Source organism: Prunus dulcis, chromosome 3 (assembly GCF_902201215.1).
Source record: "Prunus dulcis chromosome 3, ALMONDv2, whole genome shotgun sequence".
In the NCBI taxonomy this organism is placed as follows: Eukaryota; Viridiplantae; Streptophyta; class Magnoliopsida; order Rosales; family Rosaceae; genus Prunus; species Prunus dulcis.
Window position 1 is genome coordinate 7,835,517 of NC_047652.1, and position 12,481 is coordinate 7,847,997.

At 37.2% G+C, this 12,481-nt stretch overlaps 2 protein-coding genes across 2 annotated transcripts; one reads left to right on the forward strand and one right to left on the reverse strand.

Annotated features, from left to right (window-relative positions):
• The first annotated feature begins 5,298 nt into the window (after positions 1–5,298).
• On the forward strand, positions 5,299–7,945 carry LOC117621541 (aspartyl protease family protein At5g10770). Its single transcript, XM_034352089.1, has 2 exons — positions 5,299–5,697; positions 6,275–7,945. Exons 1-2 carry the CDS (start codon positions 5,526–5,528, stop codon positions 7,543–7,545), a joined length of 1,443 nt encoding a protein of 480 aa, XP_034207980.1. The 5' UTR covers positions 5,299–5,525; the 3' UTR covers positions 7,546–7,945.
• A 509-nt stretch (positions 7,946–8,454) lies between these two features.
• Positions 8,455–12,240, reverse strand: LOC117621540 (probable folate-biopterin transporter 3). The gene is made up of 5 exons (XM_034352088.1): positions 11,652–12,240; positions 10,262–10,521; positions 9,658–9,753; positions 9,413–9,583; positions 8,455–9,286 (listed from the first exon to the last, which is right to left on the reverse strand). Exons 1-5 carry the CDS (start codon positions 12,031–12,033, stop codon positions 8,696–8,698), a joined length of 1,500 nt encoding a protein of 499 aa, XP_034207979.1. The 5' UTR covers positions 12,034–12,240; the 3' UTR covers positions 8,455–8,695.
• Between the last annotated feature and the right edge of the window lie 241 nt (positions 12,241–12,481).

The following is a 12,481-nucleotide window of genomic DNA, read 5'->3' on the forward strand; positions in this document are numbered from 1 at the left end:
TTCAGTAGGGTCGAGCCGTTGGATCGCGCTCAATTTGATATATGTTGTCCTACATAATTTCAGAACGATGTAGGATTCAACGGATTGCGAATCGGAGTCCCGGATACTCCGAAATCGCGAACCCTGGGGCTAGGGTTTGGGAATTAAGCGATAACGCGATTGTGGTCAATCCGACTGTCCAATTCGGGCCAAAATAGCAGGATTTGGGTATGTCTTTGTGAGGAACCTTTAGAGAATTCCAGATTGGCCATTGGAGGTCGTGGACCCCACGGGGTTCCGGATTGACCGGTACGACAGTATATCGCTTAGTAAAGCTTCAGGTCTTTTAGGACCGTTTTAAACGTCTGAAATGCTAAAGTGGGCATAAGATTGACTTTAAAGTGAGTGCACGCATTTTTAGGGGCCGGGGGTCAGGGTTTTAATTTAATAATTTTATTGAACAGTTTTATTAATTAAATATTCATGGTTAATCAGGCACCAGGGGCCAGATCGACCCGCAGGAGGGACCTTCAAGAGGTCTAGCTAGCTCAGACCAGAAGTGAGTGGACTTTTCTTTTATAAATGATTTATATAAATAAACTTCATTATTTGATCTTGAATAAGTTTTATTCATTGTGATTTCCCTAGCATGCTTGTGAAGTTATATCTTATTTATACGATGTTTAGTTGATTATGCTAAAGTGATATAAAAAGCAGAGTTTGAGATTTATATCAGAGGAAATAGCAGCTTAGTTTCAGATTTGCCAAAATACAGTTATTTATCAGACTTTTCTAAAATAGTTTATTTTAAAACCACCATGTACCCAATTATGGTTTTTACCCTCAGTTATACCGATGTCTACGGACATCCAGCTTATTCTCAGTTTTGTCAGTGCACTTGACATTTGCCTCACGAGTTTCGGGGACGCCCGGACGGTGAGTGCCAGGATTTGCGGCTCGGATTGACTTGGTGTCCCGAGACTTGCCAGGATTTGCGGCTCGGATTGACTTGGTGTCCCGAGACCTGCCAGGATTTGCTGCTTGGATTGACTCTGTGTCACCGAGACCTGCCAGGATTGCGGATCAGGCTGACTACAGTCCCCTGAATCCTGCCAGTTGCGGTTCAGGTTGACTTTGTGTCACCGAGACCTGCCAGCGGATGAGGCTGACTGCGGTCCCGTGAATCCTGCCAGTTTGCGACTCGGATAGACTGTGTGTCGCCGAGACCTGCCAGGGGAATTGACGGACTTACAGGGGTACACATAGGTGGTAGTTTTAAAGAGATTTCAGTGCTTTTATGCGAATGTTGATTACAGTGATTTTATGCGAGTTCTCTCGAGATTGAACATGTTTTATATATATATATATATGTGTGTGTGTGTGTGTGTGAATGCTTTGCATTTAGCAAAATTCAAGTGCAATTTACATATTCAGCTTTACATGACTATTTATTTTTACAGTGGGGGTTATTATGTTCACAAATTGTTTTCTGGAACCTTATTTTTGTCCACTCACACTTTCAAATGTTTTGCGCCCCCAGGCCGTAGACGTGCACAGGAATCCACCACCGGGCCCTCTCCTAGCTCCCGCGCCACTTACAAGATGTAGGATTTGTTGTAAAATACTTAATCTCTTGTCAATATTAGTAACTGCTCTGATATCTGGTTAGAGTTGAGAACCAGAACTGTAGAATGTTTTGTTTCCTTATTCTGGCAATTGGTGTAAAGATAATTGCTTGTTTGACAGGTGAAAATTTTTGGGTTTGGACAAATTACAGGGGGATTCTGCCGAATTTTCGATAGGAGTCTAGGGAAGTTTTAAAACGTAGTTTGTAACTTGAAGGGTAAAAAGGTCTTTTGTGCCTGACATCTGCCAGGTACGCACAAGGTCCGACTCGAATTCCAAAGTGGAATTAGGATCGGGTCCTGTCAGGTCCACTACCTAACAACACCGATATTATCTCTAACTTAACTACCTACAAAGCCCAGTAGGTGTAGGATTTTATCACAAAAGGCCTCAGTGATGTTAATAGTTGAACCATTCATTATATATTGTATTTTATTTAATCAAATTTCCGATGTGGGACTTACATCAACTAAGAAATCCCAAAGGCTCTGGTATGAGAACTGGAGGGATCTTGTCCGCCTGATCATGAATTGGTTGCTTTGGTTGCTTTTACTTCCACTTTTTCCTTCGTTTATTCCAAATCCCCAGCTTCTCTAAGCCTAATTTGGCCCTGGCCCCCTTTTCTCTCTTTTCTCTGTTTTCTCTCTTGGACATCATGTCTTTTTTTTGGCACAAAGAAAACATTGATGAATGACCTAGTTTTACAATATAAAATTGTATCTGACTAATTTTGTCAATGTTATTAATGTAATGTGAAAAATATCTTAAGTATTGGATACGACCATTGATTATATTTTCATATTTTACCGAAATTCTCTTTTGAATTCACTATAAGTAAATATGATTCAATTCTTGAGAATCATTCGAAAATAATCAAGTCATAACAATGGGTCATTTTGAACGAGAGAGTTTTGAGGCCATTAGTAGGCTTTCTTCTGGTGTTATGAAGTTTCTCCAATTCCATGACCTTTTTCCATTGTAAGATCATTTCTATAAAGCATATCAAGCTTGTATTAATTTTATTTCAATACTCAATCTTCAGTTCTTTTTTTACACTTTCATGAACAATTTCTATATAATGATTTATATTTATATCCATAAGTCTTTCCATATCATGTCAAATTACTATTATCATAATTTTTGGTACATGCAACTAAAATGTTTTTCTAAAATACACTATTGTAATTATGAGGAGTCCATTCTTATATTAGTGCAGAATCTACATTGGGAATTCAGATAAAAGCAATTTTTACAATTTTCCAACTTAGTTTCTTTTCTTTTGATGCTAACATATCTACTTCTTTTCTTATTGCAGCAATCATGGATTACTTTTGACAAAAAATATTGAGAAAACATTATTTGGAATTATGAATATACGTATTGAGAAATATGATATTCATCATCAGTCGAATAAATGATCAGCGGATTCTTCAAATTAATCCCATGATCACCATCATCTCCAGCCCATACTTGATTATGTTCATAAGGTTCTTCTAATCGACCTTGTCATTGCAACTCATATTAGGACACTGTTTCACCAGAATTTGGATATGAAAAAACTAGATTAACCAAAAATCGGACCGAGTTGACCAAAAACTAGACCGTTTTGGTATGATTCTAATTTCGATTCTTGTAGTGAAAAAACCAGACTAGGTATGATTCTAATTTCGATTCTTGTAGTGAAAAAACCAGACTAACTCTGCATTTTTTTATATTTTTTAATCAAATATTTAAGCCCAATGCTAAATTTCTAAGCCCATAACTAATATTTCCCCAAGCTCAACTCCAAATCACCTCTCTTTTCTAAGACCAATCACCTCTTTTTGCATGAAATTGGGTCATTTGTGAATTTTTATGCCCAAAGAATAACATTTTAGTTGGCCTTTGTAAAAATAACAATAAAAAATAATAATAATTACGGTCCAAAACCAAAAAAACTAGAAACCGAACTGGCTTATGGGCAAACAAGACCAAACAGGTTTTATAATTTTTTGTTGTCAAATGAATTCGAATTGGACCGGATGAATAGTGATTTCGATTCCGATTTGGGGTGAAACTTGACCATGCCCACCACTTAATTAGTAGGGAAATGTAGGGGTGGTCCATCAGAAGGTTTAAATGACAATGTTTTACTGTACTTTCCTTTTCAGTTGGGCCTTTGCCCCCAATGTACCAATCAACAATCAACCATTAAAATAACTAGAAATCGGGGTAAGCATGAATCAGGTTAATAAATAATCGGAGTTATGCATTTTAATAAAGTTGTTTACTAATTGTCAGGAATTAAAATGAAAATCAAATTGATTCTCATAAAAATGTTTACTATTTGTCAAGAATTGGAATCAAAACCAATTTGATTACCAAAAAATGCTTGTACAAAACAAAATTAATTCTATTTTGTTTAACTACTTACATAATTGTTCAAATGACAAAAGATGTGCTATCTAATAATAGACCAACTTTTTTATATAGTGATGATAAATTGAATTTAATATTTGTAAAAACAAGCATTTTTATAAGTTGAATTATTTACTTCCAATATAAGTCTAATTATTTATTTCCCCCGCCCCTAATATAATATCAAATTGTAATTAAAAAAAAAGTTAAATATGTATATCTAAATATAAAGAAGTTAAACAAAATGGCAGTAGCTTGGTTTTTTTTTTTTTCTCCAAAGAATAATGGGTATTTTGGTGTTTTCACAAAATGTATAATAGTGAATCTCCCTAAAAAAATCTCATTCCGATTCATCCTTGCCCAAACCCACCTCCCCCTCATCCCCTCAGGAATTCAATTGCCCCTGTATGAGACAAATGATTTTATGTGGGCACCACGTTGCTTTTCATTCCCAATGGGAGACCCATTCCCACTTTAACATGCCCTTAAATAAACTGGCGTCATTAAAATTTTAAACCACTTATCAAACTCATTCAACAGGTCTCGTCTGGTTAATTAGCACTATTTTTTCAACCCAAAAAAAAAAAAAAAAAAAAAAAAAAAAAACATGACCGGTCCAATTTGGCCAATTTTTCGTTGCCCATTTGTTTTAGTAGAGTACCCTACAATATATTGTGAACTTGTGCGTGGTTGATTTTTTATTGACGACCTAAAAAATATAAATTGATTCGGATTATGGAATACAATATTATAGAGTTAGTTTTTTTTTATAGATTAAATATTATAGAGATAGTTTAAATAAGTGGTTAGCTCCGTATTAACTCAATAACTAGGTCCATAATGAGGTGTCAAAATAATAATGGCATGTTTTTTAATGTTCAATGAGTATGCATTTGCAAAACACCATTTATCATGATAGAAACAATGTGTTTTTTTCTTAGAAACACATGTTTGGACATTTGTTGTGGTAATGTGTACCTCCCCTTATTTTCTAATTTCTTAAATTTTGTTTGATCGACAAGAAAAAAGAGAGGAGAGAATATGAATAAATCACAAGACAACATTACATTTATAAATTTACAAGTGGGGTTTGAGTAGTATACAAGTTGCTGAGCATAATTACAACACAAAAAATACATCCCATACAATTATATATTCTGGTGTGAAAGTTTGTGACAGTTGATTCCGTGAAGCGTTGAGTCCCTATCTGTGGAAGCTGGGTGAACGTGAGCCAATTAAAATGATTGTTAATGACAAGCTCTTCCTTCCATTCATCGCCCCATTTCTCTCTTGCTCTTTTTTTCTTGCCCTGCTATGATGTGCACGTGAAACCCCAATAATTCTCATGCAACAGTGGGGTCCTAATTCCTGAAGCCAGCCCTTCATCTTTTGTTCTCAAGCCAAACTCCAATCCCCAAGAATCTCTCCACTCTCCACTCTCTCACTCTCTCTCTCTCTCTCTCTCTCTCTCTCACAAACACAAACACATTCATTCATATCTTTCTTCTCCACCACCATCAACAATGGTGGATGCAAAACCTGTTTTCCAAGTTCTGCTTCATCTGCTTTTCCTCTGCCTCTGTTCTGCAAATGGGGTTCAGTCTTTCAAAGAGAAGAAGGTCCTCAAACTGCAAGAGTTCCGTTGGAGGCAGCATGGTGGAACCAGAAGTACTGTTTGCCTATCTCAGAAATCAAGTAAGTTTTGTAGCAAACAGTAAAAAGAACTCATAATTGAACTAGTCATGTATAATGCTGCTGACCGTATCTTTTCTTAGCTTTATTTTATTCTCTACTTTGGGATTGTAATATATTGCAACAACTTCTTTATATTGTTAATTAGGAGATCTAGAAGTGCTTTAGTTCCAATTAAAGTTAATGAACTAGTACTGCTCTCTCTCTCTCTCTCTCTCTCTCTCTCTCTCTCTCTCTAGGAAGGGCATTTAACTGTTCATTTTCTTTGATAAAGCTTATCTTGGCTTTACTATTTGTTCTGCATTGGAATATATGTTTTGCGTTATCTGCTTTATAAAAATCTTATTAATATAATAATCAGCAAACTTTTGAGGTTCTCTTGGTAGATTATGCTGCAATGCACCTCAGAATAATGAACTTAATTCTCTCTCTATCTCTAGGCCTGCTCATCTACAGCTTTACAACTTTTTCTTAAGATATACTTCCACTGTAATTTTGTTTCTTTTTTGTTTTGAGGTACTAATATAGCATGAACAATTTTGGGAAATTCTGAACTGCATCATCATTTTTTAAATTATAGGAAAAGAAAAAGGTGCAACCATATTGGAAATCAAACACAGAGATTACTGCTCAGGAAAGATTGTGGACTGGGACAAAAAGCAACAGAAACGTTTAATTTTCGATGATCTTCATGTTCGGTCACTGCAATCCCAATTCAAAAACAGAGTCTCTGGCAGAATAAAAGATTTATCAGAAGCTCAAATTCCATTAACTTCTGGTATAAGGCTACAAACATTAAACTACATTGTGACTGTGGAATTGGGAGGTAGAAATATGACAGTGATTGTAGACACAGGCAGTGATTTGACTTGGGTTCAATGTCAACCTTGCAAATTATGTTACAATCAACAAGAACCTCTTTTCAATTCATCTGCATCCCCTTCATACAAATCTGTTTTATGCAATTCATCAACTTGTCAAGCACTCCAGTTTGATACTGGGAATTCTGGGGCATGTGGGAGCAATCCAACGAGCTGTAACTATGTCGTTAACTATGGTGATGGCTCGTATACACGCGGTGAGCTAGGTAGTGACCATCTCAGTCTTGGAGCTACACCTGTGAACAACTTTGTGTTCGGCTGTGGCAGGAACAATAAGGGTCTGTTTGGAGGAGCTTCAGGACTAATGGGCTTGGGAAGGAGTGAGAGTGTTTCACTGGTTTCTCAAACTTCTGCCTTATTTGGTGGAGTGTTTTCCTACTGTTTACCTACAACAGAAGCCACAGCTTCTGGTTCTTTAATTATGGGAGGTGATGCTTCAATTTACAAGAATTCCACTCCGATTTCTTACACTAGAATGGTTCCAAATCCAGAGCTGTCAACCTTTTATTTTCTCAACCTTACTGGTATAAGTATTGGGGGAGTGGCTTTACAAAATCAAAGTTTTGCAAGTGGTGGGATTCTGATTGATTCTGGGACAGTCATTTCAAGGCTTGCTCCTTCAGTTTACAAGGCTGTCAAGGCAGAGTTTCTGAAACAGTTTTCGGGGTACCCTCCAGCACCAGGTTTTGCAATCTTGGACACTTGCTTCAACCTCAGTGCATATCAAGAAGTGAGCATTCCTACCTTAAAGTTTCACTTTGAGGGAAATGCTGAGCTGAATGTTGATGTAACTGGAATCTTTTATCTGGTAAAAACTGATGCATCACAGATCTGCTTGGCTCTTGCAAGCCTTTCGTACGAAGATGAGATCGGTATTATTGGGAACTATCAGCAGAAAAACCAAAGGGTCATATACAATACTAAAGACTCTAAGCTGGGATTTGCAGAGGAATCATGCAGTTTTATATGACCTGGAATTTAAAAAGGATTTAGGTATGTTTTTGCCTATATATTTTTCGAAGTATAGCCAAGTAACCCGTTGGCAACAAAACCTTCAACCAAACAATTCTTCTTAGTTCATTTGATGTATAAATAGTTATGGTCACAATTGGGAGAAGGTATAGAATATATGAATGCATGCGCTTTGCAGTTTCTGAGTGCCTCTGTAATAAAGTGACTCCCTACAGCTGAGGCAGGAAGAGTTTGAACTGTATATTATTTTTCTGTGTATCTGTTTGGACGTAAGAAGATACGCAGGAGTGTGAAGGTATAGCTATTGTGACCACACAAGGTTCACATATACGTGCCCTCCTTGTTGCTTCATTTAAATGAAAAGTGGGTCCTTGCCAAAGCTCTTGAGAACTTTGTGTGAAAGAACTCTATTATTTCATGCACTTCAAAGTATTGATCTCCATATAGTTGAAATAAGGTTTAATTGAGATGAATTGGGTCAAGTAGAGCTTTATTAATTATTTTTTGGACAAAGCATTCACGAAAAGAAACAGCGAAACCAGTGAACAAATTGTTTCACTTCTTTCAGACAGGGTAGAAACTACATTTCCAAAGGGCCATCCACATGTTCCATAAATATATCACGAAACTTATAAGAACAAAGGGGAGTTTCTTTTTTTCTTTTTCTTTTTTGGTCAGAACAAGACTCAGTTTCTCGAGCCTGAAGGCACTGTTCTTCGACGGTGTGAAGGCAATAAGGAAAAAATAAGCTTCTGTTTTCAATCCCTGCATTCCCACTTTAAACTGATTAAAGTGCTACTGAAGACTGCTATTGGAAGGTGATGTAACTGGAGTTCTGAATCTATGGAGATGTCTGCATATGTATACAAGATTTTCAGCTTGATGATACATACAGAACTCTTAAGGATCTTAAACAACCAAGCTCGTCCAGTGTGCATCTCATAACAGTGGGGCAGTAAGAATTTATCATGGAAAAATAATGTTGTAATCATAGTACTCTTAATAATTAGAGAACTTCAAAAATGCCTTCTTTCAGGGACATGGTTCCAGCATTTCGAAGGACGGTTTCTCCAGATCTCCCAACAGCCATCAGATGTAGTTCTTCCTTCACATCGCATTTTACCAGATCAACTCATCCCTAGTTGAGATCAAGTGACATTCACAAGGGAGGCCATTTCAATAGTCTCATACTCATGTGTATCATGACCTTTTTTGGTCCTCAACATCTCAGGTGGAAGAATGGATAAGTTGGGATCAGTTCTGGGTATTAAGAAAAGTAATGCAATCGGAACAATTCTCAACAAACTCCGGATCAAAATTGCCATCCAAAGATTTTCAAACTGTGTCCGTGTAATCTTCAAGACGTGGAGTAAGAGGCCTCCAGCCCAAGTAGATGACAGCATTCCAACATGATCAATAGACATAAGCAAAGCAAAGAAAGTGCCTTCTATACCAGCAGGACAGAGTTTGGAACTAAGTACAAGAAGAGGCATCCACTTAATACGCCCAATCAACTGAGTAACGCCTTCGTCAATGACAACAAAAAAATAATCTGGTAAACCAAATTTCAAATTTATGCGCAACACCAATATCAAGTCTAGCAATCCTGATACACCATAGAGCAATTGCGTCCAGAAAAGCACATCCCTGAAGGGGTAACTTTTGAAGAAGTTCTGGTAAAGAAGGACCCCAAAAAGAGAGCCAACAGCACCAATAGAGAATATGGACCCAACAACCTCCTGCAGCATGTAAATAATGAGTTTGCATTTTATGCACATCAGAGCAAACAACTTTCAAATGTTATTAAAAAAGCCGCAATTGGTACCATCAAATGCACTGAAATGATAGAAATAATTCAGGTTTACCTGTGAGAAAGATGGACCCCCCTTTGCATCGGTGTACCAGTAAAACATTCCTTCACGAACATTCAAGGCCAAAGCAAGTGACAAGTACATGTATAAACAGGGCCTCCAGACATTACCACATTTTAGAGTTGTCCACATAGTCTTGCAAGCATCCAGAAACTTTACACTGACCTAACTTAAGAGCTTGGTATGAGCATTAGAAAGCAGGAATTAAAAAAGTAAATGACAAAGTAAGGTAATCTCACCTGTGTATAAGTGAAGGTGCGAACATGAGGTTCTCTATGCATTACCCCAACCAAAATGACCAGCCCTGGAGGGATGCTGAGCAATCCAAAGACACCCTGTTGTAAAAGTGCCAAACTTGCACTGGTCAGAGAAGCAATTTAACTGAATAAAAGGTTAATTTATATCATATTTGACATAATGAAATCCTAGGCATAAGGAAACCATCCCAACATGATCTGTTTCGAACTTGACAAATTGCTAAAATATGAGTTCAAATCAAAGTTCTGTCTAATATACAGTATGATGCATCCTTTCATATGAAATACATCTCATAGATGAAATATTACGCGTTTGAATTGGATTTTTACAAGGTCAGGGATGATCGTTGGATCTAATCTGTTGATTATGGACCCAATAGAATTATATCATTTGAATGTTGGTGAATCCAAAATCCTTTGCAAGCCTACTATGTTAAAAATTGGACAGGCATCTCTGACATGCCTAAAAAATATACCAAAAGTGTACCCTAAAAGTTTGGCCAATGAGCTGATCTCTTCACAGATTTTCAAACAATGCCAAAAGTTTATATTGTTACAAGCACAAGAAACTTGAGAAAAATCAAACCTTAGGGCCCAGTTGGTGAACAAGAAACCCACTAAGTGAAAATCCCACCAGTGCCCCAATTGAAGAGGTCAGTCCACACAAGCTTTGCATGTCACCAGCAAGGGATGGATGACTTATACTGTTTTGTGTAACACAGGCATCAATTGTTACATCAGCTATTGCTACTCCAGCACTCCCCATCATCAGAGACAACAGGGAAATTGTGAGATCTAATTTCTTGTCTAGTGATAGCACAAGCATGGAGATCACCCCAATTACACCTGGAAAAGAAAAATGGGAAAGAAAAATAAGGGAACAGCCTTCTGGTTCCAGCTATTTTTGTTTTTCTTTAAATTCAGGTCATAATGCCAAAACATATAAAGCGCGTTTTATCTTATACAGATTAAATTAGGAAAAAAAATTTGTCAAGTTGCAAGGCAACTCTTGCAGTCAAGCTAACAAATACGTACATAAAATGGAAGTCTTTGAACCAAAGAAAGAATAGAAAACGGAAGTCAGTACTGTCAAGGGGCATGGGATTTCAAGACTTAGCCCAAGATTACAATCGTTCAACAAGCATACCTTCATATACAAGTTTAAATTTAAATGTTCCTTTAAGGTTCAACGAGTGGAACACTCCTGAACTAAGTAGGTATATATTCATAGTAGTATGATCTTTTAAAAGAAAAAACAGTTGGCAAGGTAAAAGCAGAGTTGCATATAGGCTATTTTCATGCATAGATAATCTCAGTTATGCATGTCATCATTAAGTGATGAACAGTATGAATCAATTTTTACTTTTCAAATCTGTATGCCTGCGTACTGATCCAGGTGATTCAAAATAAACGCATACAGTAACGTTGTAGCAGTTATAACATACGCCTACACAAGAAATCACCATCTGAGTGACAATCAGGTCATCTTTTAGAATGAGAGCCACTTAAGAAGAAAAATACTCTAGAGCCTAAAACTAAAGGCAAAATATGAGATAGAGGTGTTACTATAGCACTCTAAAAAGAATACCATGTGTGCACACTCTCACAAGCTAGCAATTGCTCATGCTGGGCAAAGCTATAGTTACGGAAATTGTAGCAAGTCGAAAAATAAGACATTTTGCCAATTTTGTTACCCCATTTGCTAACACTAAGCTTCCTCCTAAAGTAAACTGAAACTCTAACGACCGCCACTTCAAGATTAATGTTTTCCCCATTCTTTGGATAGTTACTAAATTCAACGATAACAAATTTTCATTGCTTACCTATCAAGTAAGCTACAACATGCACTGATCTCAAAATAACAGAACAATTATGCCCTTCAATTCAATCCAAAACTAAAAGCAGCAGCTGAAATTATAGAAACTCAATTTTGCAAGCAACACATTCATATACAAAAATGAGTTGGTATCATTTACCAGCAAAAACAAAGTACGGCTTCCGGCGGTACCCAAGAATAGGAAGAGTATCAGTAAGAAGACCCCAAAAAGGCTTAACCATCCATGGAATTTGAATAATTCCAAAGTAGACTTGTGCTTCAGAGGGCTGCACTTTCTGATCATCTTTCAAGTAATACTGTATACCGATTCTACTCAGTCCCATACTCAGACCCTGACTGATTCCGTACACAATGACCACACCCACCACAAAGCTCCAATGCAACTCACTGCTGAGCATTTTGAACCAATTCATGGGTGTCCATAGCAAATCCCGGACACCCTTTACTGAAGTTTTCTGCTTTTGGTTCTCAGCCTCAAGGTGAAGACTTTCTTTTTCCTGTTCTTCTGCTTCCATTTCCATAGCTCTACTCTTCCTGCAAAACTTTAGACGAACAAAAGATAACCAGCTGATAACTCTACGTTTTCTGAAGGGGGTTTGTCAAATTAGTTGAAAATGCGCAGAGCTTGAAGAATTTTTCTCAAGTTGCATTTCTATGACATTGACTTTGACTTCAACTTTCTCTGGGCAAAATGCGAATAATAAGCCACTAACCAGGCAGAGAGAGAGAGAGATCCAAGACAAAAGGTGGACCAATGTGATCTCACAACCACAAAACGATGCTGGTGGGCCTGTTGGCTTTGCTCCAAGGTAGCAACAGCTTGAACTCGTTAGCTCAACAAAAGCCCAATGGGTAGAGGGCAAAATAATAAAAGAAAGTTTAATTATCAGAAACTATCAGAAACCGCCAAGTGGCACCCAATTTTTGTTTAAGGTTTGGTTGTTTAGAGTTTATCAGTGCAAGCTTCAG

Bases quoted from the DNA above. Each gene is read 5' to 3' on its own strand.
- LOC117621541 (XM_034352089.1), top strand. From the start codon at position 5,526: ATGGTGGATGCAAAACCTGTTTTCCAAGTTCTGCTTCATCTGCTTTTC. The intron at 5,698-6,274 runs GTAAGTTTTGTA...TTTAAATTATAG, and splicing joins TTGCCTATCTCAGAAATCAA to GAAAAGAAAAAGGTGCAACC.
- LOC117621540 (XM_034352088.1), bottom strand. From the start codon at position 12,033: ATGGAAATGGAAGCAGAAGAACAGGAAAAAGAAAGTCTTCACCTTGAG. The intron at 10,522-11,651 runs GTAAATGATACC...TTTCTTTTCCAG, and splicing joins GCCGTACTTTGTTTTTGCTG to GTGTAATTGGGGTGATCTCC. The intron at 9,584-9,657 runs GTGAGATTACCT...CTCTTAAGTTAG, and splicing joins GCACCTTCACTTATACACAG to GTCAGTGTAAAGTTTCTGGA.